The sequence below is a fragment of the Rhineura floridana genome, chromosome 4 (assembly GCF_030035675.1).
Source record: "Rhineura floridana isolate rRhiFlo1 chromosome 4, rRhiFlo1.hap2, whole genome shotgun sequence".
Lineage (NCBI taxonomy): Eukaryota > Metazoa > Chordata > Lepidosauria > Squamata > Rhineuridae > Rhineura > Rhineura floridana.
This window is the reverse complement of record NC_084483.1, coordinates 197,377,493-197,396,557: the sequence shown is the minus strand read 5'-3', so window position 1 is coordinate 197,396,557 and position 19,065 is coordinate 197,377,493. Positions and strand designations below refer to the sequence as shown.

Genomic DNA, 19,065 nt, shown 5'->3' with positions numbered 1-19,065 from the left:
CCCACACAGCCATGAAGCTGACTGGGTGACCTTGGGCCAGTCAGTGCCTCTCAGCCTCAGAGGAAGGGAATGGTAAAACCACCTCTGAATACCGCTTGCTATGAAAACCCTATTCGTAGGGTTGCCATAAGTCGGAATCGACTTGAAGGCAGTACATTTACATTTATTCATTTTTATGCACACATCCCCCTAACGTATACATCTTTCCAGGCTATGGTCTGAAGGCACATAAAGCCAGGTCTGGTCAGTGCCTGGATGGGAGACCGCCTGGGAACCATATGTAAGCTTCCTTGAGTTTCTATGATGAAAAGAAAGGCAGGGTAGAAATGTAATAAATAAAATAATAAGTAAATAATAAATTTTTGGAAACACTGCTTGGATGGCAAACTGCATTGCAAATTTCAAATAAGTGTGAATTTGAAAGATGGATGTGTTTCGGTTCTCACATCATTTTGGAAAGTGCAAGATTCAGCTTGAAATACGAACTGGATTGAATTTCTCACCCATCCCTAGCTTGGAGAAATCAGGAGTGGATTTCCATGCATGTAAACTCTGCTACTGAAAACAGTTTGCTGTGTGGAACATTTGCTCAGAGACCCCCTATCCCTTAGTTCTATGGGTATGTCCAGCCTCCTGAGTAGAGAACATTGGAGAATTAAGTTGCACATGGAAACTGGAGTGAAAATTGCCATAATTCGCATGGTCGCCCAAGGTCAAAAATGGAAATCATGCAAGCAAATACAAGCAGTATTCACTACGGTTGTTTTTTTCAGTTTGTCAACATTATATAAATAATTATATTATTTTCTGCATTGTTTTAATGTTTCCCTTCCACTGAAATGCCCTGAAGTTAATTATGTGAATTAATTACATAAGTATGTTAGTTTCTACCATCGCAGATAGCAAGAGGAACAACACAGGTTTTAGCAGAAGCTGAACCGTAGCAGAATGGAAACCACATGGAAGGTGACAAACATAGGACAGGATGGAAATCGCTGCCTCCTTACATACCCACTCCTGAGCCACTGTTTTGTACCTGGCTCTATTTGGTGGATGTTGGTGTTCTAGTGAAACAAAAACCAAGCTATCTCACAGCTCTGAAGCCTGCCCACTCCTGTTCTAGGATTCATTTGCCTCTTTATATAATTCAACATGGACTATATGTCCAATGAACATCGACAACTGGGAAGTCTTGACCCATGAACGTCCCAAATGGAGGTCGGCTATTATCAAAGGTGCTGTGGAGTTTGAAGAAGCACGAATACAGGGCGAATGGGACAAACAAGCTAAGCGGAAGGCACATCAAGCAAATCCTCATCATGACCATCTTCCATCTGCAAACCTATGTCCTCACTGTGGGAGGCTGTGTGGATCCAGAATTGGCCTCCACAGTCACTTACAGACCCACTGTTAAAGACCTTATCTTGGAAGACAATGTTACTCGGCCACGAGTGATTGCCAATGAATGATATGTCCAATGCTTCCTTGCAGCATGGAAATGGTAGGATGCTTTTCTATTATTACTGATCCTCTCACTGAGGAAACCCTGATCAGTTTCCATGAAATTCCAGGGCATCCTGGGTCCAGGGCCACCCCTAGTACTGTTTCGTGTACCTTTGACACCTGCAGGACCCCCAGTAGGGATGTTGGAGCAGTCCAACAGAAATGGGAGCAGAAATTGCCGGTGTTTGCTTATTTACTCCATGTCCACTGCAGAAATCAATCCAGCAAATTCAATCGGTATCTACTGTTTCTGTTGCTTTCAGTTAGTCAACAAAGTTCCCCCACATTTGCAGTGTTTCTTTTGCCTTTAAATGAATGGGGTGGGATAATGCAATGACAAAGTAACTTATGTAATTTATGTCATTAATTAATTACATAAATTACATAAGATGTGTAATTTTACCACAGCAGATGGTGAGACAAGTAACATAGTTATTGGTGGAAGACAAACTGCAGCGGAACGGAAACAGTGCTGCATGTGATGAATACAGGCTGGAATGGAAAATAATGCCTTCTTTCATCCCTAGCCCCCAGTAGGCTTAATCGGCATGATGATTTCAATGCCCACCATTGGAAATTTTCCTGTAATGACCTGCTGGAGCCTTGAAAATAGCAGGTGGCTTGCAGCCATGTTGTGATAGCTTAATAAATAGAATCAGAGATAGAAATGGGTGGGCCCAATCCCCACAGTCTACAAAACCACCAATGGGCGCAAGAACATCAGGCATTACCATTGGCCCCATCTGGAATACAGTTTGAAAACCACTTCTCTGCTTAACAGGAAATTGCTGGATTTACATGGCTTGTTGGTCCAACCCAAAATGGCTGCAGTTATGTGATTACATAAGATGTAACTGGGCAGAGGGGGGGAGCTCTAAGGAATACATCTTTTTTTTACCCATAGCTGACAGCAGAAAGAGGCTAAATCAATAACAATGTAAAGCAATTCTCCTTTGTATTATAAACACATCTAATTCCTGTCACTGCCAAGTGACCTGAAGCCAATTTTTTTTAAGTGAACAGGAAATTGGAAGCAGAAAATTTCCCTGAGGGAAATCCTGACAGGAAAATGTTTAACAACGACTCAGCCATAATAGCACTCTAGGAAATCAGATGCATTTCCCTAGGGCTGACCCAGAAAAACTCAGACTTTATGTTATTTTAGGAAGGAAGGCAAACGTCAAGAAGTTTTAGACCAGAGCAGTGTTTCCCCAGACTTTGGAAGGGACCATTGTTCGGTGGTAGAACACATGCTTTGGATGTGAAAGGTTCCTGGTTCAATCCCTGGCATCTCCTGACAAAATGATCTCAACTAGAACGGATGTTAGGCTCAGAAAAAGCTGACCCCCTTCTATGCCTCAGAGCTACTGCCAGTTAGAATAACAAGTACTGGGCAAGATGACCCAGTGGTCTGACTCGGCTTGCTAAGCTTCATATGCACAAGATTTCTGATAGCTGAGACACAATTCTGTCCAGACTTTAAAAACTGGAGGTTCACCGCTTCACCCTTCTACCCTAAACGTTTCATTTTAGAGTGTGAAAGAGTAAGAGCCAGTGTGGCACAGTTAGAGCACGCGTTCTCCAACCTGAGGCCCTCCAGATATGGTTGAACTCCAACTCCCATGAGTCTTAGCTAGTATGGCCAATGGTCAGGAATGATGGGAAGTGTAGTCCAACAACATCTGGAAGGCACCAGGTTGGGGAAGGCTAGGTTTAGAGTGTTGGATAAGGACTGGGGAGACCCAGGTGCAAATCCTTGCTCAGCTGGGGTGACCTTGGGCCAGTCACTTTCATGCAGCGTTAACATTATTTCTCAGGGCTGCTGCAAGCATGAAATGGGAAGAGAAAGAAAGGATATGAATTGTTACAAGCGCTCTGGCTAAACCCCACTGTGGTTCTTTAGGAGTCGAAGGGGTGGCAAGGCCCTGGAATATTCTGGACTACATTTCCCACCCCACAGCCCTTGTTTTCTGACTCATTGTGCCTTCCTGAGTACTGTGAGATGAGGACCAGCAGCAAGAATCATCTTTTGGCACTTTCGGAGGAATGTGAAGACCCTGAATTAATGTTATCTCATTTCTTGGCTGATTTCCCTCATGCCCAGCACAACAATCCCACTGTTCAAAGACAGCAGTAGAAAGCAGAGCTAGCTTTTCTGAGCACCAGCAAGAAATTCACATGCAACATGAGGTCCCCTCATACCCAGACCCCTACTTTTCATGTTAATTTGTAAGAGGGAAAGTGTATTTGAGAGCAGGGTTTGAGATCCAAGAGGACAATCTGAGCTCCCAACGTGCGTAACTACACTCTCAAGGAACATAGCGCAAAACAGCAGGCCACAGAATGGGAAGGGGTTTGTGCCTTGGTGTAAACCTTGAAGCAAAGAGATTCCTTCCTGCTTTTTGGTCAGAGCTCCTACATATCACTTCAGCTGCCCACTCCTTGGGCCCAGGATAGGGCATCTCTGCGACCTCATTCCTTATAGCAGTAGGGACCTTTTATCTCTTTAGTTTAAAGTTATGAATGGGCTAGTGATTAATGCTGCCATGCACCCAGTAATTTTGTATCACTATTCTTCCCTTTTCTTTCAATAAAAGCTTTGCTTTAGCCTGGTTTGGATCTGTATTTCTTGGATTACACACACACTATTTTGGCACATTTCAGGGCAAAGCACTTAGTATATCCCTAGCAAAAGATCCCCCTCCTCTCAAGGAGTCGTGTTTAATGGGACATGTGGGTGGAATGAATAAATGAGGAGGATAACGTGCCCTCAGAAGAGCTGACCTTCCCATGTGTCTCAGCACAAAACATTGTTCTGGATATGGCTCTAGATATCCTCTGAAATGGGTTCAGAGGAGGGCAATGAGGATGATCAGGGGACTAGAAACAAAGGCCTATGAGGAGAGACTAAAAGAACTGGGCATATTTAGCCTTGAGAAGGGAAGACTGAGGGGAGATATGATAGAACTCTTCAAGTACTTGAAAGGTTGCCACACAGAGGAGGGCCAGGATCTCTTCTCAGTCGTCCGGAGTGCAGGACACAGAATAATGGGCTCAAGTTACAGGAAGCCAGTTTTCAACTGAACATCAGGAAAAACTTCCTAACTGCTAGAGAGGTATAGCAATTGAACCAATTACCCAGGGAGGTGGTGGGCTCTCCAACACTGGAGGTATTCAAGAAGCAGCTGGATAGCCACCTGTCAGGTATGCTTTAATTTGGCTTCTTGCATTGAGCAGGGGGTTGGACTTGTTGGCCTTATAGGCCCCTTCCAACTCTACTATTCTATGATTCTATATGACAAGATCAGGACAGAGCATCATCCAGAGACAAAATGGGCATCCACCTCCTAATTCTGCTGCTCCATTGCACTGGGGTGACTGGATCAATCCAGTTGCACTCAATGTAGCACCCTAACTTGCCTCCAGTGGAGGCTGACAGGAAAGCCACCATTCCAGAGCAACAAAGCACGCCTAGACTTCTCTAGCAGACTCCTCTGTGGAAGGATGTTGTGGGCTCACTGGAGACTTCATTTCTTTATAGAATTATTTATATAATGCCCACTCACATAAAACATCACAACATAAAATAGCATAAAAAACACATAATAATCACAAGAATGACTTTTATCTCACTGTGCCCTGGGAATGTTTGGGAATGACCAGACTGGGTTATTTGTGCCATATTTTCCTTTAGGAGCAAAGCAAGTCGTTAATTTTAATGTTGCCTTTGACTGCTTGAAGCGCTGCTTAATCAAATTATATATAAAAGGTATCTTCTCTCTCTCTTTTCACACTCAATAAAGAGTTGGCACAAGTAGACAAACCCGTGCATTTTCCCAGTGCACTGTCTTGGAGGTTGCATCCCATTTGTCATCAAGCCTCTATCAGAGAAAGCTGCTGCCTCCCCCAGCAATTTCCCAGTGATGGACAAGAACAGCCAAGAACTGGGGGGGGAGGGAGGGAGAGAGAGACATCAGTACCTTGCAGACAGGCATTTCAACCCTCCCTAGGGATCTTCCTCAAAGGCACAGTTCTGCCCAGCCGTTGTGTCCTGCAGAAACTGTTCAACTGGCACAGTAGGATGGCAATTGAAAAAAGGCTTCTGCTCCTTACCGGGATCTCTAAGCTCAACAACAAAAAAGGGGTCAACCAAGCTGACATATTGTCTCCTGCTGGGCAGGCGGGCAGTCTGTCTCAATCATGTTTTGATGCCAAAGCCTGTCCTCCTCCCTGCGTGCCATCTGCTCCTGGTAACTTGACCTTTATCTCGGCCAAAACAAACGACATGCCTGGAATCTGGATTGGAAACCAAGCAAACAAAGGGCGCAGAGGAAGAAACTGTATTAATTTGACGACAGCAATATATCACACGCTGTCCCTGGCTCACTGTCCCAAAACACCATGGCAAAGGCTCCAACTTTCAAGTAAGAGAGTGAGAGCGCTTTCGTCAAGCAGGCTACAATACAGGTTCACCGGTAGGCTCGGGTTACAGGAATCGCGTATCTAAAAGCACGGTCCGGAGATTAAGACTGAGCAAAAGGAACAAAGATGTCCTGACAAGCTGCCACAGCCTTCCTGCCAAGCCTTTAAAGAGCAGAGCATGGTGAATTCACTCACAAAACTCCTGTCCCATACAAAAATACTGCTCTTGCAGGCATCCACTTCTGCTGCCGGGGGGGGGGAGGGGGCAAGCTGCATCTGCCTGTGCCAACAAAGGTGGTGCTACCTCCTTGGTGATGGAACAGTGACCCGACCCCTGGCTCCTCCTCCTGCTCTGTTGCACCTCCTGACCAGAGTTGCCAGATTCATGGCCTGAGACTGATCCCGTTTCTTTAGGAGAAGAGAAAGTCAGCCAAGTGCAGGTGTTCTTGCAAACCTGTAATGGGAAAAATCACAAGGTGGGATTCTCCCTCCCCCCTCCACAACTTTTAAAGATGCAAAAGACCTCTTGGAGGCTGGGACTGGCAACCAGGAGGTCTTCTGTGTCTTTAAAAGTTGTGCAGGAGGAAGTGAGGATCCCACCTTGTGGTTTTTCCCATTACAGTGTTGCAAGAACACCTGCACTTGGCTGACTTTCTCTTCTCTTAAAGATACAGGATCAGTCTCAGGCCCTGAGCCTGGCAACCCTGCTCCTGACTGGTCGACGGCTTCCCCAGTTCTCAATGAAGCTGCCTGCTCTGGGGGTGCGGCATGGAAGAGAGCCAGAAAGTCTGCCTCCCGCTCCCTAGCATCTAGTGTCAGGGGGCTGGATCCCCTACACCCTCTGCTTCCTCCTCCTCTTCCTCCTCTGTCAAACAATGCCACCTCAGCCCAGACTTTGTTGAAACTCCAGGGCTCATCACACACACACGCAACTCACTGCTAATTTGTTATGTGTTTTCAGGATTCTGTTAACAAGTATTGCTAACTCTGTGTTCTATAACAGATTGTAAGTTGCTTGGGGCAGAGATCACTGTTTTTGTTATTACTCTGTAAAGCATCATTAACATTATAGGGGTACTATTACTACAGTAATACCTCACTTAATCAATCCTCCAGGAACAAAGCTCCTTTTAAGGAAGGCTTTTTTAAAGGTGAAACTGACAAGCTTTGCTATGCTATGGATAAACCTTGAAGCCTCTGCCTTTGCTTTAAAGTGAAACTGACAAGCCTGTGTCTTTGCTTTGCTATCAATAAACCAGTAAGCCTGTGCCTTTGCTTTGCTAGGGTGAAACTGGCAAACATTTGTGTTTTGCTTTGCATTAAAACTATCTATGGCTTTCTCCCAGGGCTGGGGAGGGACGGATCGAATACATTTCAGAGGAGGAGAAGGAGGGGGAGGGTAGGCACCCTTTAAAGCTCCTGTTGAAGCTGCCCCCACCATCTATGAATGGGTGTAGGAACCTATCCCTATTCTTTCCATCTTATTCTTACCTCTGGTACCAATGTTTCTGTTAAAGAAGTAATATCGGAGGTATTACCGTATTGCTATTACTCTGATGACGATGCAACATCCAGTGGGATCCCCTTACTGGTTGTTTGCTCTAGTCCTTAAGGAGAAGGCAAAGGACAGAAATCTGAGGCCGTTCAACGGTGCCATTGCTGAGCTGCAAGCCAGAGTGCTACCCTTTTAAATTCCTTGCATCTTGAGGAGCAAGGCTGTGGCAGGCAGGCAGGAGACCCAAGGTGAGCGAGCTGAGCTTTGGACTACCTCCAGTTGTCTCTGAATGCTTTCCTGAGCCCTGCAATGCCTGTAAATTGCTCTCCACTCCACGTTGCCAAGCCCCTGGCTGCTTGCTGACATTGAAGGCAGATCAGTTCTCCCAAGCAGGGCCAGCGCCAGGTTTGAGAGGGGAACCTGGGCACATTGTCGTCTGGTGGCCACTCTCCTCTGTCATTGGGTCCCGCCAGGCCTACATGGCTCCAGTAGCAGTGCCACTCTTGCTGCAATGGGGTGGGGTGATTATTATTATTATTATCTATTAAATTTTCATCCCACCCTTCCTTCCAAAAGGAGCCCAGGGCAGCAAACAAGTGACACAATGATAAAAACATCTTAAAAACAAAACACTTTAAAAGACTCTTAATCTTTAAAAACAATTCCAATCCAGATGCAGACTGGGATAAGGTCTCTTCTGAAAGGGTATATAAGGGGTGAGACAATCTTTCAGGGATCCTGGTCCCAAAACCAGTACTCTGAACTTAGCCTGGAGGCCTGGGTTGTATATAACCACCTTTTTAATTGTCCAGTATGCCTCAGAATAACACTAGATCCAGCTGGCTGGCACTACTCAAGAAAAAAAAAATGAGGCCCGAGCATCTGTCCAAGGATGCCAGGAGCTGACACCAGCCCTGATCCCCAGGCCTTCCCAGTCATAAATCCTTAGCCTTGGTGCAACAGGACTCAGTCTGCATTTGGGACTATGGATGATCTACCAAACTTTTCCTAGCTCCATGTGAGATGCCCGAACAATTTGGCCATCGCCCAAGCCATGCAGAGAAGCTGCCATATTGCAGGAGTAACTATTCTATCAGTTTCTAAGTGGAGCTTTGATGAACTTGTGAGTTCTTGGTAAAAGAGAGGGGAGGTTCTCTAATGATCTTATGGCCACCACAATGAAGCTGTGTGAGGATTAATCAATGCTTATCTGTCTGCAACTTGCACATACAGTCAATACAATGAGAGTATGGAGACTTCAACAAAGAAATACTGCATTTATTTGCATTATAGGTTGGCCTTGCCATTGACACTGTAACAAAGATCACTTTGAAAAAACTAAAGGAAGAATCTCTGGCCTTCTTTCCATTCTTAAACTGGCTCTGAAAGGGAGAAAAATATACTGGCCAGCATCTAGACTCCCTAGAAAGCCAATCTAGGGTCATAGATACAGGGGATTGTATTCAGCTAAGCCCTATGCAAAATAAAGAAACCTGCCAGCCATGTCTATTAACTTCAGTGGGTCTACACTGAATAGGACTAGCATTGAATACCCACCCAGGGGTCCTAAACAGGCCTAGCCCCCAGGATATTTCAGGTTCTGCTTTCAAGTTAGAATAACAAATAAGACTTTAGGCCCTGAATACAAGTTAGTTTAATATGTTCAAATTAAAGTATTATGGGTTGTATCCAAGAGTGTCGCTCAGCTGACGCCAACGGAACAGGAAGGTAAGCCATCTGGATGCTGTCCTAGATGCTGTCCAGGTGAGTCCTAGGCAGTCTAGATGCTGGCCAGCATGGCATATTTGCACTGCATATTTGGAGAAGTGATAAAGCATCTGCCTTGCATGCAGAAGGCTTCAGGTTTGGTCCCCAGCATCTCCAGGAGACACCCGTCTGAAATCCTGGACAGCTGCTGCCAGTCAGTGTAGATAATACTGAGCTAGATGGGCCAATGGTCTGACTTGGTATACGGCAGCCCCCTGTGTTGTTCCTATGACATAAGGGGGAAACAAAAGAATGCTAGTCAATTTCCTAGTAAGTGTTTTGAGTGACAGGAGACCTGGTGCTTACTTTTTCATTTTGTTTGATAAAATAGAATTGCATCCAATGGTGTTGCTCAGCTGATGGTAGGGATGGGTGAGAATTTTTTTTTTAATAATTTTTATTCAAATTTTTCAAAAGACAAACAAAACAAAGTCAAAAAACATAACAATACAACAACAAAAAAATAAAAATAAAATAGTTGACTTCCGATTTGTCGCAGATCAGCTATGAGTATATAATATACATCAAACCTGTCCCTTAATATATACATACAGGATCACTTTTTAGTTAATCGTCAAATCCCAATATCATCATTTTATTTTGATCTTTCAACAAAAAGTCTAAGAGAGGCTTCCATTCCTTAAGAAATGTGTCTGTCGATTTTTCTCTAAGTAGACATGTCAATTTATCCATCTCTACTAAATCCATTAATTTCAATAGCCATTCTTCCGTTGTTGGTGTTGATTCCATTTTCCACTTTTGTGCATATAATAATCTTGCTGCCGTAATCACATATAATATATGTATAATATATGTATAATATAATTATATATATATATATATAATATAATATAATATATATATATATATAATTATATATGTATAATATAATAATTATACATAATATAATATGTATAATATATTTCTTTTCTATTTGTTTATCCATAAAACCCAATAAAAAAAATTCTGGTTTTGACTGAATATTTATCTTTAGAATTTTTTGCATCATCCTACCTATCTGTGCCCAAAATGATTTTGCCTTTTTACACAGCCACCACATATGATAAAATGATCCTTCTTGTTGTTTACATTTCCAACAAACATTAGAAACATTACTATACATTTTTGACAACTTTTCTGGAGTCATGTACCAACGGTACATCATTTTATAGAAATTTTCTTTAAGATTATAGCATAATGTAAATCTCAAGCCTTTTTTCCACATATTTTCCCATTGATCCATTTGTATGTTATAACCAAAAATTTTTGCCCACTTTACCATACACTCTTTTACTTGTTCTTCTTCCATATCCATTTTCAGTAAGAGTTTATACATTTTCGCAATTGTATTTTCATCATTTGTACACAAACCTATTTCAAAATCAGATTTACTTATTTCAAACCCATACATTTTCTTGTCCATTTTATATCTTTCTAACAATTGTAAATAGGCAAACCATTGAGAACTATATCCTTCCTTTATCAGTTGTTCTCTCTCTTTCATTATATATTTTCCATGTACATTTTCTAATAGTTCTTGATAAGTTAACCATTTTTTCCAGCCATTTCTCTTCTGTAAAAAGCTTCTTGACTTGAGACACATAATGGTATTTTCGAATAGAACCTTGGTTTATATCTATTCCATATTTTCAACAGAGGACGTCTTATAAAATGATTATTAAAGTCTACATTTACTTTTACTTTGTCATACCATAGATATCCATGCCATCCCCACTTCAGGTTATGGCCCTCCAGATCCAGTAGTCTTTTATTCCTCAATAAAATCCATTCCTTTATCCAGACTAAACAGCAGGCAGCAAAACAAAGTCTCAGATTTGGTAATCCCAGTCCTCCTCTTTCTTTGGCGTCTTGTAGTAATTTAAATTTAACTCTTGGTTTTTTTCCTTGCCATACAAATTTAGAGATATCTTTTTGCCATTGTTTAAAAGGTAAATCAGAGGATATTACAGGTATTGTTTGAAACAAAAACATCATTCTCGGTAATACATTCATTTTTATCACAGATATTCTACCCATTAATGACAATTGTAGTTTATCCCATTTTAGCAGATCTTTCTTAATCTCTGTCCATAATTTTTCATAATTATTATGAAACAACTTTGAATTTTTATTTGTCATAATGATACCTAAATATTTCAACTTTTTCTCTATTGTAAAATCTGTCTTGTCCATTAACTCTTTCTGTTCCTTTAAAGTTAAATTTTTCACCAACATCTTTGTTTTTTGATTGTTGATCTTAAATCCTGCTAACGGTCCAAATTCTTTTAATTTGTCCATCAATACATTAATTCCTTCCAAAGGGTTTTCTAATACAATTATCAAATCATCAGCAAATGCTCTCAGTTTATATTCTTCTTTTTTTATCTTTAATCCCGAAATCCTTTTATCTTGCCTTATATCTCTAAGCAGCACTTCTAAAACCAGAATAAATAGAAGGGGAGATAATGGACATCCCTGTCTTGTACCCTTTTGTATTTCACATGAATCCGTTAAATCTCCATTAACAATTATCTGAGCCTTCTGAGATGTATAAATCGATCTAATCCATTTTATAAAATTGTCTCCAAAATCCATTTGCTCCAAAACCTGAAACATAAATTTCCAATTCAAATTATCAAATGCTTTCTCAGCATCTAAGAAAATCAAAGCTGCTTGTTTATCATTTCGTTGTTCTAAATATTCCAACACATTCAAGACATTCCTGACGTTGTCACGTAATTGTCTTTTAGGTAAAAACCCCGATTGATCTTCCTGGATAAATTGTTGCAATATTATTTTCATTCTTTCTGCCAAGATCATTGTAAAAATTTTATAGTCATTATTCAATAGAGATATCGGCTGATAATTTTTTGTTTTAGTTAAATCTTGCTCCTCTTTAGGTATTAATGTTATGTTAGCATTTTTCCAACTATCCGGTATCTTTCCCTCTTGCAAAATAGAATTCATTGTATACTGTAAAGGTAGCAAGAGTTCTTCCTCCAAACATTTATAGTACATTGCAGATAACCCATCTGGTCCTGGTGCCTTTCCTGATTTAATTTTGTTTATAGCTTCAGATATCTCTCTTGACGTGATAGGGCCATTAATAGCTTGTCTCTGAAAGTCTGTAATTTTAGGCAAATTCTGTTTAGATATATACTCTTCTATTTTTTCAGATGGGATTTCCTGACACTTGTACAATGTTGAATAATATTGATGAAAAATCTTTTTGATTTTTGCATTATCTGTCAGCATCTCATCTCCTTCTTTTATCTTTAAAATAATATTTTTTGACGTTCTTTTCTTAATTTATATGCTAACCATTTCCCCGGTTTATTTGCAAATTCAAAAGTCCTTTGTTTAGCAAAATTTAGTTTCCTTTCAATTTCTCTAACTGTCAGCATTGATACTTGATTCTGTAACATTTTAATTTGATTTACAATAGAAGCTTTAGTTGGATTCTTTTTCAATTCTTCCTCTTTTCGTTTTATTTCAGGGATGGGTGAGAATTTCAATTCAGTTCGCATTTCAAGCAGAATTTATGAAATTTGCAATTTCCAAAACAATATGAGAACTGAAACACAGCCATCCTTTGAAATTTGCATTTATTAGAATTTTGTGATGCAATTTGCCAACTAAACGACGTTTACAAAAATACATATATTAGTGGAAAGGGTGCATAAAAATGAATACATGAGTGAAAAAAAACATGCAAAAAGGCATGAAATGATGAGAAATGGCTTGCAAAAATGTGCACCTTTGTCAAAACTGCTTACAAAAAGGTGTTTATTTGGAGAGATTTGCACTAAAATGGTGGAGAATTTTCATGAGGAAATTCGCAGATTGCTGTAGAAATGTAGAGAATTGAATTTAACATTGGAAAAATGAGAAACAGAGAACCGAAAAAGACAGATCTTTCCATCCCTAGACAACAGTAAGGCATCCGTCAGCGGACAGGTGAGAAAAGCAACTTGCAGCAATTCCCCCTCCTTAATGCACCCCCAAGTCCCCCCAAACCTTCTCTGGAGAATCCCTCAACCCTCTGGAGGGTGGATGTGGGGCTCGCAGGGGGGAGGGAGGATCGCTGCAAATTGCTTCCGTTCCTGTTCCACTGATATCAGCTGAGTGACACTACAATCCTTAACATTTTAATTTGAACATACTGGACTAACTTGTATTTAGATATTTTCTCTTTTGCATTGGCCTTTGATGGCCCCATAACTGGATACTTAAGCTCACACACACAAACATATATAATTGGGGGCTAAGAGCCTAGGCCAAGCCTAGGGGTGATGATGAGCCAATGGGACCCTCCTCCTGTAAAAAACAACCCACCCTCTAATTTTGTCAGATAGCCCTCATTTTATGATTCACACTGCTAGATTACGGCCAGCATAAAAAACTATAACTGCAATTACATACACGCTTACCTGGGAATATGCCTAACTGAACTCAACAGGGTTTGCTTCTGGATAGACATCTGCAGGAATATACTGTGTGTTAATCAGGTTACCTAAGGCACTATCTCCTCCCATAGGAGCTTGCCTGTTCTCCACATTACATCCCAACAGTTTGGCAGAAATATGATTGGTCGGGATTTGGAAGAGACCACACCGAGGTTATAGAAATGTTTGCCAAGGGAGGCTCATTTGGCCCTTCTCGTGTGAACCTTTCTTTAGATTGCCTCCAGACTGTCAGTATTTTGTCAGAGGGAGTCAAGCACATGCCAGAAATTAAAGTTTGTGCAATTAAGACAGATTAAAGCACTCTCTCACCCTAGTGAAACAAATCCACTTTTAAAAAGCAAACATTGACATTTTGACTGAAAAGTGTGGGATGGACAAACAATTAATGGGAAGGCATGTAAGCACCTCGCAAGCAAATCAAGATGGATACTCGCTGCCAGATAACCACCCCAAAAACAAATCAGGATGAATGCTCAATGTTGTTGTTGTTGTTGTTATGTGCCTTCAAGTCGATTACGACTTATGGCGACCCTATGAATGAGCAACCTCCAGTCATGAACCACCCTGTTCAGCTCTTGTACGTTCACAGGTCTGTGGCTTCCTTTATGGAATCAATCCATCTCTTGTTTGGCCTTCCTCTTTTTCTACTCCCTTCCGTTTTCCCCAGCATTATTGTCTTTTCTAGTGAATCATGTCTTCTCATTATGTGTCCAAAATATAACCTCAGTTTCATCATTTTAGCTTCTAGTGATAGTTCTGGTTTAATTTGTTCTGACACCCAACTATTGTCTTTTTCGTGGTCCATGGTATCTCCTCCAACACCAACATTTCAAATGAGTGGATTTTTCTCTTATCCGCTTTTTTCACTGTCCAACTTTCACATCCATAGATCGGGAATACCATGGTCTGAATGATCCTGACTTTAGTGATCAGTGATACATCTTTACATTTGAAGCCCTTTTCTAGTTCTCTCATAGCTGCCCTCCCCAGTCCTAGCCTTCTTCTGATTTCTTGACTATGGTCTCCATTTTGATTAATGACTGTGCCGAGGTATTGATAATCCTTGACAAGTTCAATGTCTTCATTGTCAACTTTAAAGCTACACAGGTTCACCGCAGCATAAACAAATCAGGATTCATACTGAATAATCTGGAGGAGCATTTAGCGAGCTGATTTTGGTTATTATTTTTTTCCAGTTGCTTTTATCTGCTATGACTGTCTCTCATTGGGCTTCTTTGCCATTTTTTATGGTGCACATTTCTAATTCTTTAAATGTTTTAGAAAGGTACAAATGGTTGAAGCTTACCATCAGCTGCCTTGAGTACCGTGACTGTTGTCAAATGCATAAATGTTCTTACATGCACATGATGGAAAAGGCTGGCATGACCTTCTAGGTGACAATCTGGCTAGGTGCAGAAAAGAAGATTTAACAACCCAGGTCAAAGGGAAACAGAGGGTGAAATCCAAGGAGATGAACTAATGGAAGGAAAGAGTCGGAAGTGTTGAAAGATAAAACAAGGCATGGCTGAGAGCTGGCACTGCTATCTTGCCCCTTGGCCCCCCAGGGATAGGAAAGGACAGCAAAGTAACTGTACAACACAAGTCACATGCAGCTCGGAACAGGTGTGTTTTCTTTAAAAAACACCCCCGGGCCAAGGGGAGGGGGGGGATAAAAAAAAAAAGCTGCCAGGGAGGAGTAGGGGTAGAAATATGCACGAGAATTGACAAAAGAGGTGGGCAGACAGAATTTGCTTGCCTGTGATTAAATCAATGATTCATCCATCAGAAGGAACTGACGTTCCAGACAGCAAGGTGCAACTGTGTTAAACAATGTTGTGTTCTTGCTTACAGAGGGCTCAATACATGCAAAGCATCCTGGTGGAATAAATGGGAGGCACCTACATCAGAGTGGTTCCTACGCTGCAAGTTACTGGCTCTCCTGTGCCTCCATCCGTGACAATGAGGTTGTATTCCCTGACAGACGCATCCTTTCATGAATGCCTACAGAAGGTGGAAGAACCGTGTATGCTGCCTGGAGTTCCTTGGAGGAAAAGGCAGGATTTAAATATACGGGTTGTATTCCCATAGCGCTAAGGTGAACTTTCCATTAGCGTAAGGATTTCTCCTTGTGCAGTGGAATGTTCTCCCCTGCTCCCCCGTGTATCCCCTAAATCTGATGTGGGGTTCCTTCAACCCCCTGGAGCAGATTTGTGGATGGCGCAGGGTGTGCAGGGGGAAGCACAACTATTTGGTTGAACACCACCCATAATAAACAACCAAAGGTGCAGAAAGCTGGGATTTGGACCAAGCCAGCAAGGTTGTTCTTCTATCCCCTACGCCAGAGGTAGCCAATGTGGTGCCCTCCAGATGTTGTTGCACTACAATTCCCATCAACCCTGATTGCTGCCCATGCTCTCTGGGGATGATGGTTGCTGTAGTTCAGCAAGATCTGGGGGACACCATGTGGGACACCCTCGCTTTGCCCTATAAAGCAGAGAATTAGCTAGCTTTCTTTGGTGTTCAAAGAAGCCTTCTGTGTCACGCAAAAGCTTGCTGCATACGAACAGAAATTAACCCCAAACATGGGGTCTCTTGGCTTATCTCGCATCTTTTTGTTCTCTGAGGCCCTCCAAAAATGGGACCATCCCAAGACATTTTGCTGCCAGAGGGAAAGGCAAGATGACACCCCCTCCCATTCCATGGACATCAATCGCTTGGACTGGCAGCTGAACTTTACGTCAGCACCCTCACCGCACCTGAGAGCAGAAGCTCACTTAGGGGACACAGGGCATTCCGCATGGTGCACACAGCTCTGTCCTCTACTACCTCGCCACTGCTCCCCACCCTCCAGAATCTGTTGCTTGAGGCAGCTGCCCCACTCTGCCTAATGACAGGGCTGGCGCTGACCAGAAAAGTAATTTATATAGCAAAGTTAATAACAAAAAAGAAACACATTCAAGTAGGATATGCAATAACATGCCCTGCTTCAAAGTCATTATGAATTATTTTTCCACTGTCTTTGACACAATTGCTGCAAATATCATCCCCAAAGATATTATTTTCCCCTTTTCTGATTCATTGCCTAACCTCTGCATAAGCACATCACGCCACTACCACCTCTTCGTCCGACTTCTGCCGCGTTGCCATGGAAGTTGAAAATTCAATTCCTCAAAGCTCTTGTACGTTTTGCTTCTACACTTCTGGCAACAAAGGTGGGGTCCATCTGTTCCGTTCAGATACTGTTGTCCTGGCAATAGTTTTTGCTGCCTTATTGTTCTATTAAAAATTGACACTTTAAGGCAAATTACATTACTATATTGTTTTTAAATACTATTTCTAACAGGCTTCTGGTTTTGTCTATTAAAAGAAATAGGACCAGTTTGTTTGTTTGTTTATTAATTATCCCACCCTTCCTCCCAGAAGGAGCCCAGGGTGGCAAACAAAAGCACTAAAAGCACTTTAAAAATCTTAAAAACAAAAGACTTTAAAACATATTAAAACAAAACAGCTTTAAAAAATATTAAAACAAAACTGCTTTAAAAACATCTTAAAAAGCAATTCCAACACAGACACAGACTGTGATAATGTTTCTACTTAAAAGGCTTTTTGAAAGAGGAAGGATTTCTATAGGCACCAGAAAGATAACAGAGATGGTACCTGTCTAATATTTAACGGAAGGGAAATCCAGAGTGTCAGTGCCACAACACTAAAGGTCCACTTCCTATGTTGTGCGGAACGGACCTCCTGATGACATGGTATATTAACGAGGCCCTCACCTGCAGAGCACAGTGATCAACTGGGTGTATAAGGGGTAAGATGATCTTTCAGATATCCTGGTCCCAAACTACACAGGGTGTTGTACACCAAAAGCAGAACCTTGAACTTGGCCCAGTAGCTAATGGGCAGCCACTGCAATTCTTTCAGCAGCAGGGTGACATGTTGGCAATACCTTGCCCCACTGAGCAGTTGTGCTGCCGCATTTTGCACCAGCTGCAGCTTCCAGACCAACCTTAAGGGCAGCCCCACATGCAAAATAAATTAGATTAAGAGAAATGGCTTGCAAAAATAAGTATAACAGGCAAAATTGCCTACGAAAATGTATATATTTGGAGAAATGCACACTAAAATGTTGAAAAAATATTTGTGAGGATTTTAAAAAAATCACAAATGAGCCAAAATAAGATTGGAAAAATGAGAAATTAAGGGAAACAGAAATTGACAAATTTATCCATCCCTATTAATAGCAACCCTTCCAACTGGATCAGAAAACATTAATTTTGCTTGCAATTCCTCATGTATTCTCTCAGTTTATATATAATCCCCCCCCTTGTATACCCAGTCAATCACTGCGCTTTGCAGTTGAGGGCCTCCTGCAGATACCATCTCATCAGGAGGTCCGTTCTGCACAAGACAGGAATCGGGCCTTTAGTATTGTGACACTGACGCTTTGGAATTCCCTCTGCCTAAATAGTAGACAGGCACCATCTTTTTGGTGCCTGTTGAAAACCTTTCAACAAGCCTTTTACGAAGAGACATTCCAGTTCGGTCTGTTTTAGAACTGCTTTTTAAGATGGTTTTAAGGAAAAAGAGGCAGGCTTAAATTTACATGCAATTCTATGCATGTTTACTCAGAAGCAAGCCACAATGTTCCAATGGAACTTATTCCCTGGTAAGGGGGAATCCAAACGCTGACCACTGCCTGATATGGCTTAACTGAGTGACAGAGCCTCCATCACATCTGCAGCCCTGCCATGGACACTGCCTGGGGCATGTGGGTGGGGGCAGACAAATGACATACTTGTACTGTAAATGTCTTGTTAATTTTTAAGTTTTATTAATAAATCATGCATAACATAAGGAGGAATACATGCACTGGATCACATAAGAACATTCTTAACAGATGGAGGAACATTTGAAAAAATCCATAAATCATCAAATCAACATCCCAGAGTGTCTCTTCACAAGTGACCATGGGTGTTTGGTGGTCTCTGATCTGCTTCAGTGACATGGTGGTCTCTGATCTGTTTCATTGACATAAAAAATAATTTGAACAATTGAGAATCAATCTGTTTTGGCACGACCTTGTGCCTTGCATAACTGAGCGGTTAAGTTTTTCTGCCAGAGCTACTGTCCAAACCCTGCCCTGCGTCTAATGATAAACCTTCCAAAGTGCGCCATTTATGTGCAATCGCAAGACGTGCCCCTCCATAAGACGGTCAATTCTTTTACAAGTATTTCTTATTAACAATGTCTTGTGACTTAATAGCTTTGGTTCATTTGATTTCACTCGGATTTTCATTTTAAACATAGTAGATAGCACCAAAAAGCACTTCCTGTAGTTTTAAGATACTTTGTCATCTAGAGGGGAAAACTCCCAGTAGGAATGGTTTGCAAGTATAAAAAGCTGACTAT

The 19,065-nt window shown here is 41.6% G+C and overlaps 1 protein-coding gene across 4 annotated transcripts in view; it reads right to left on the bottom strand.

The window, feature by feature from the left end:
* Positions 1-19,065, bottom strand: part of CCDC85A (coiled-coil domain containing 85A) — a 228,664-nt gene that overhangs the window by 31,404 nt on the left and 178,195 nt on the right. Inside the window, exon 4 of one of the 4 annotated variants that reach the window (XM_061625766.1) lies at positions 18,529-18,674. The exons of the other annotated variants lie outside the window; for them this stretch is intronic. Within the exon in view, the coding sequence (XP_061481750.1) occupies positions 18,612-18,674 (63 nt within the window). The 3' untranslated portion in view covers positions 18,529-18,611. Of the gene's footprint in view, positions 1-18,528; positions 18,675-19,065 lie in introns of those variants that run through there. 4 annotated transcript variants of the gene reach the window in all.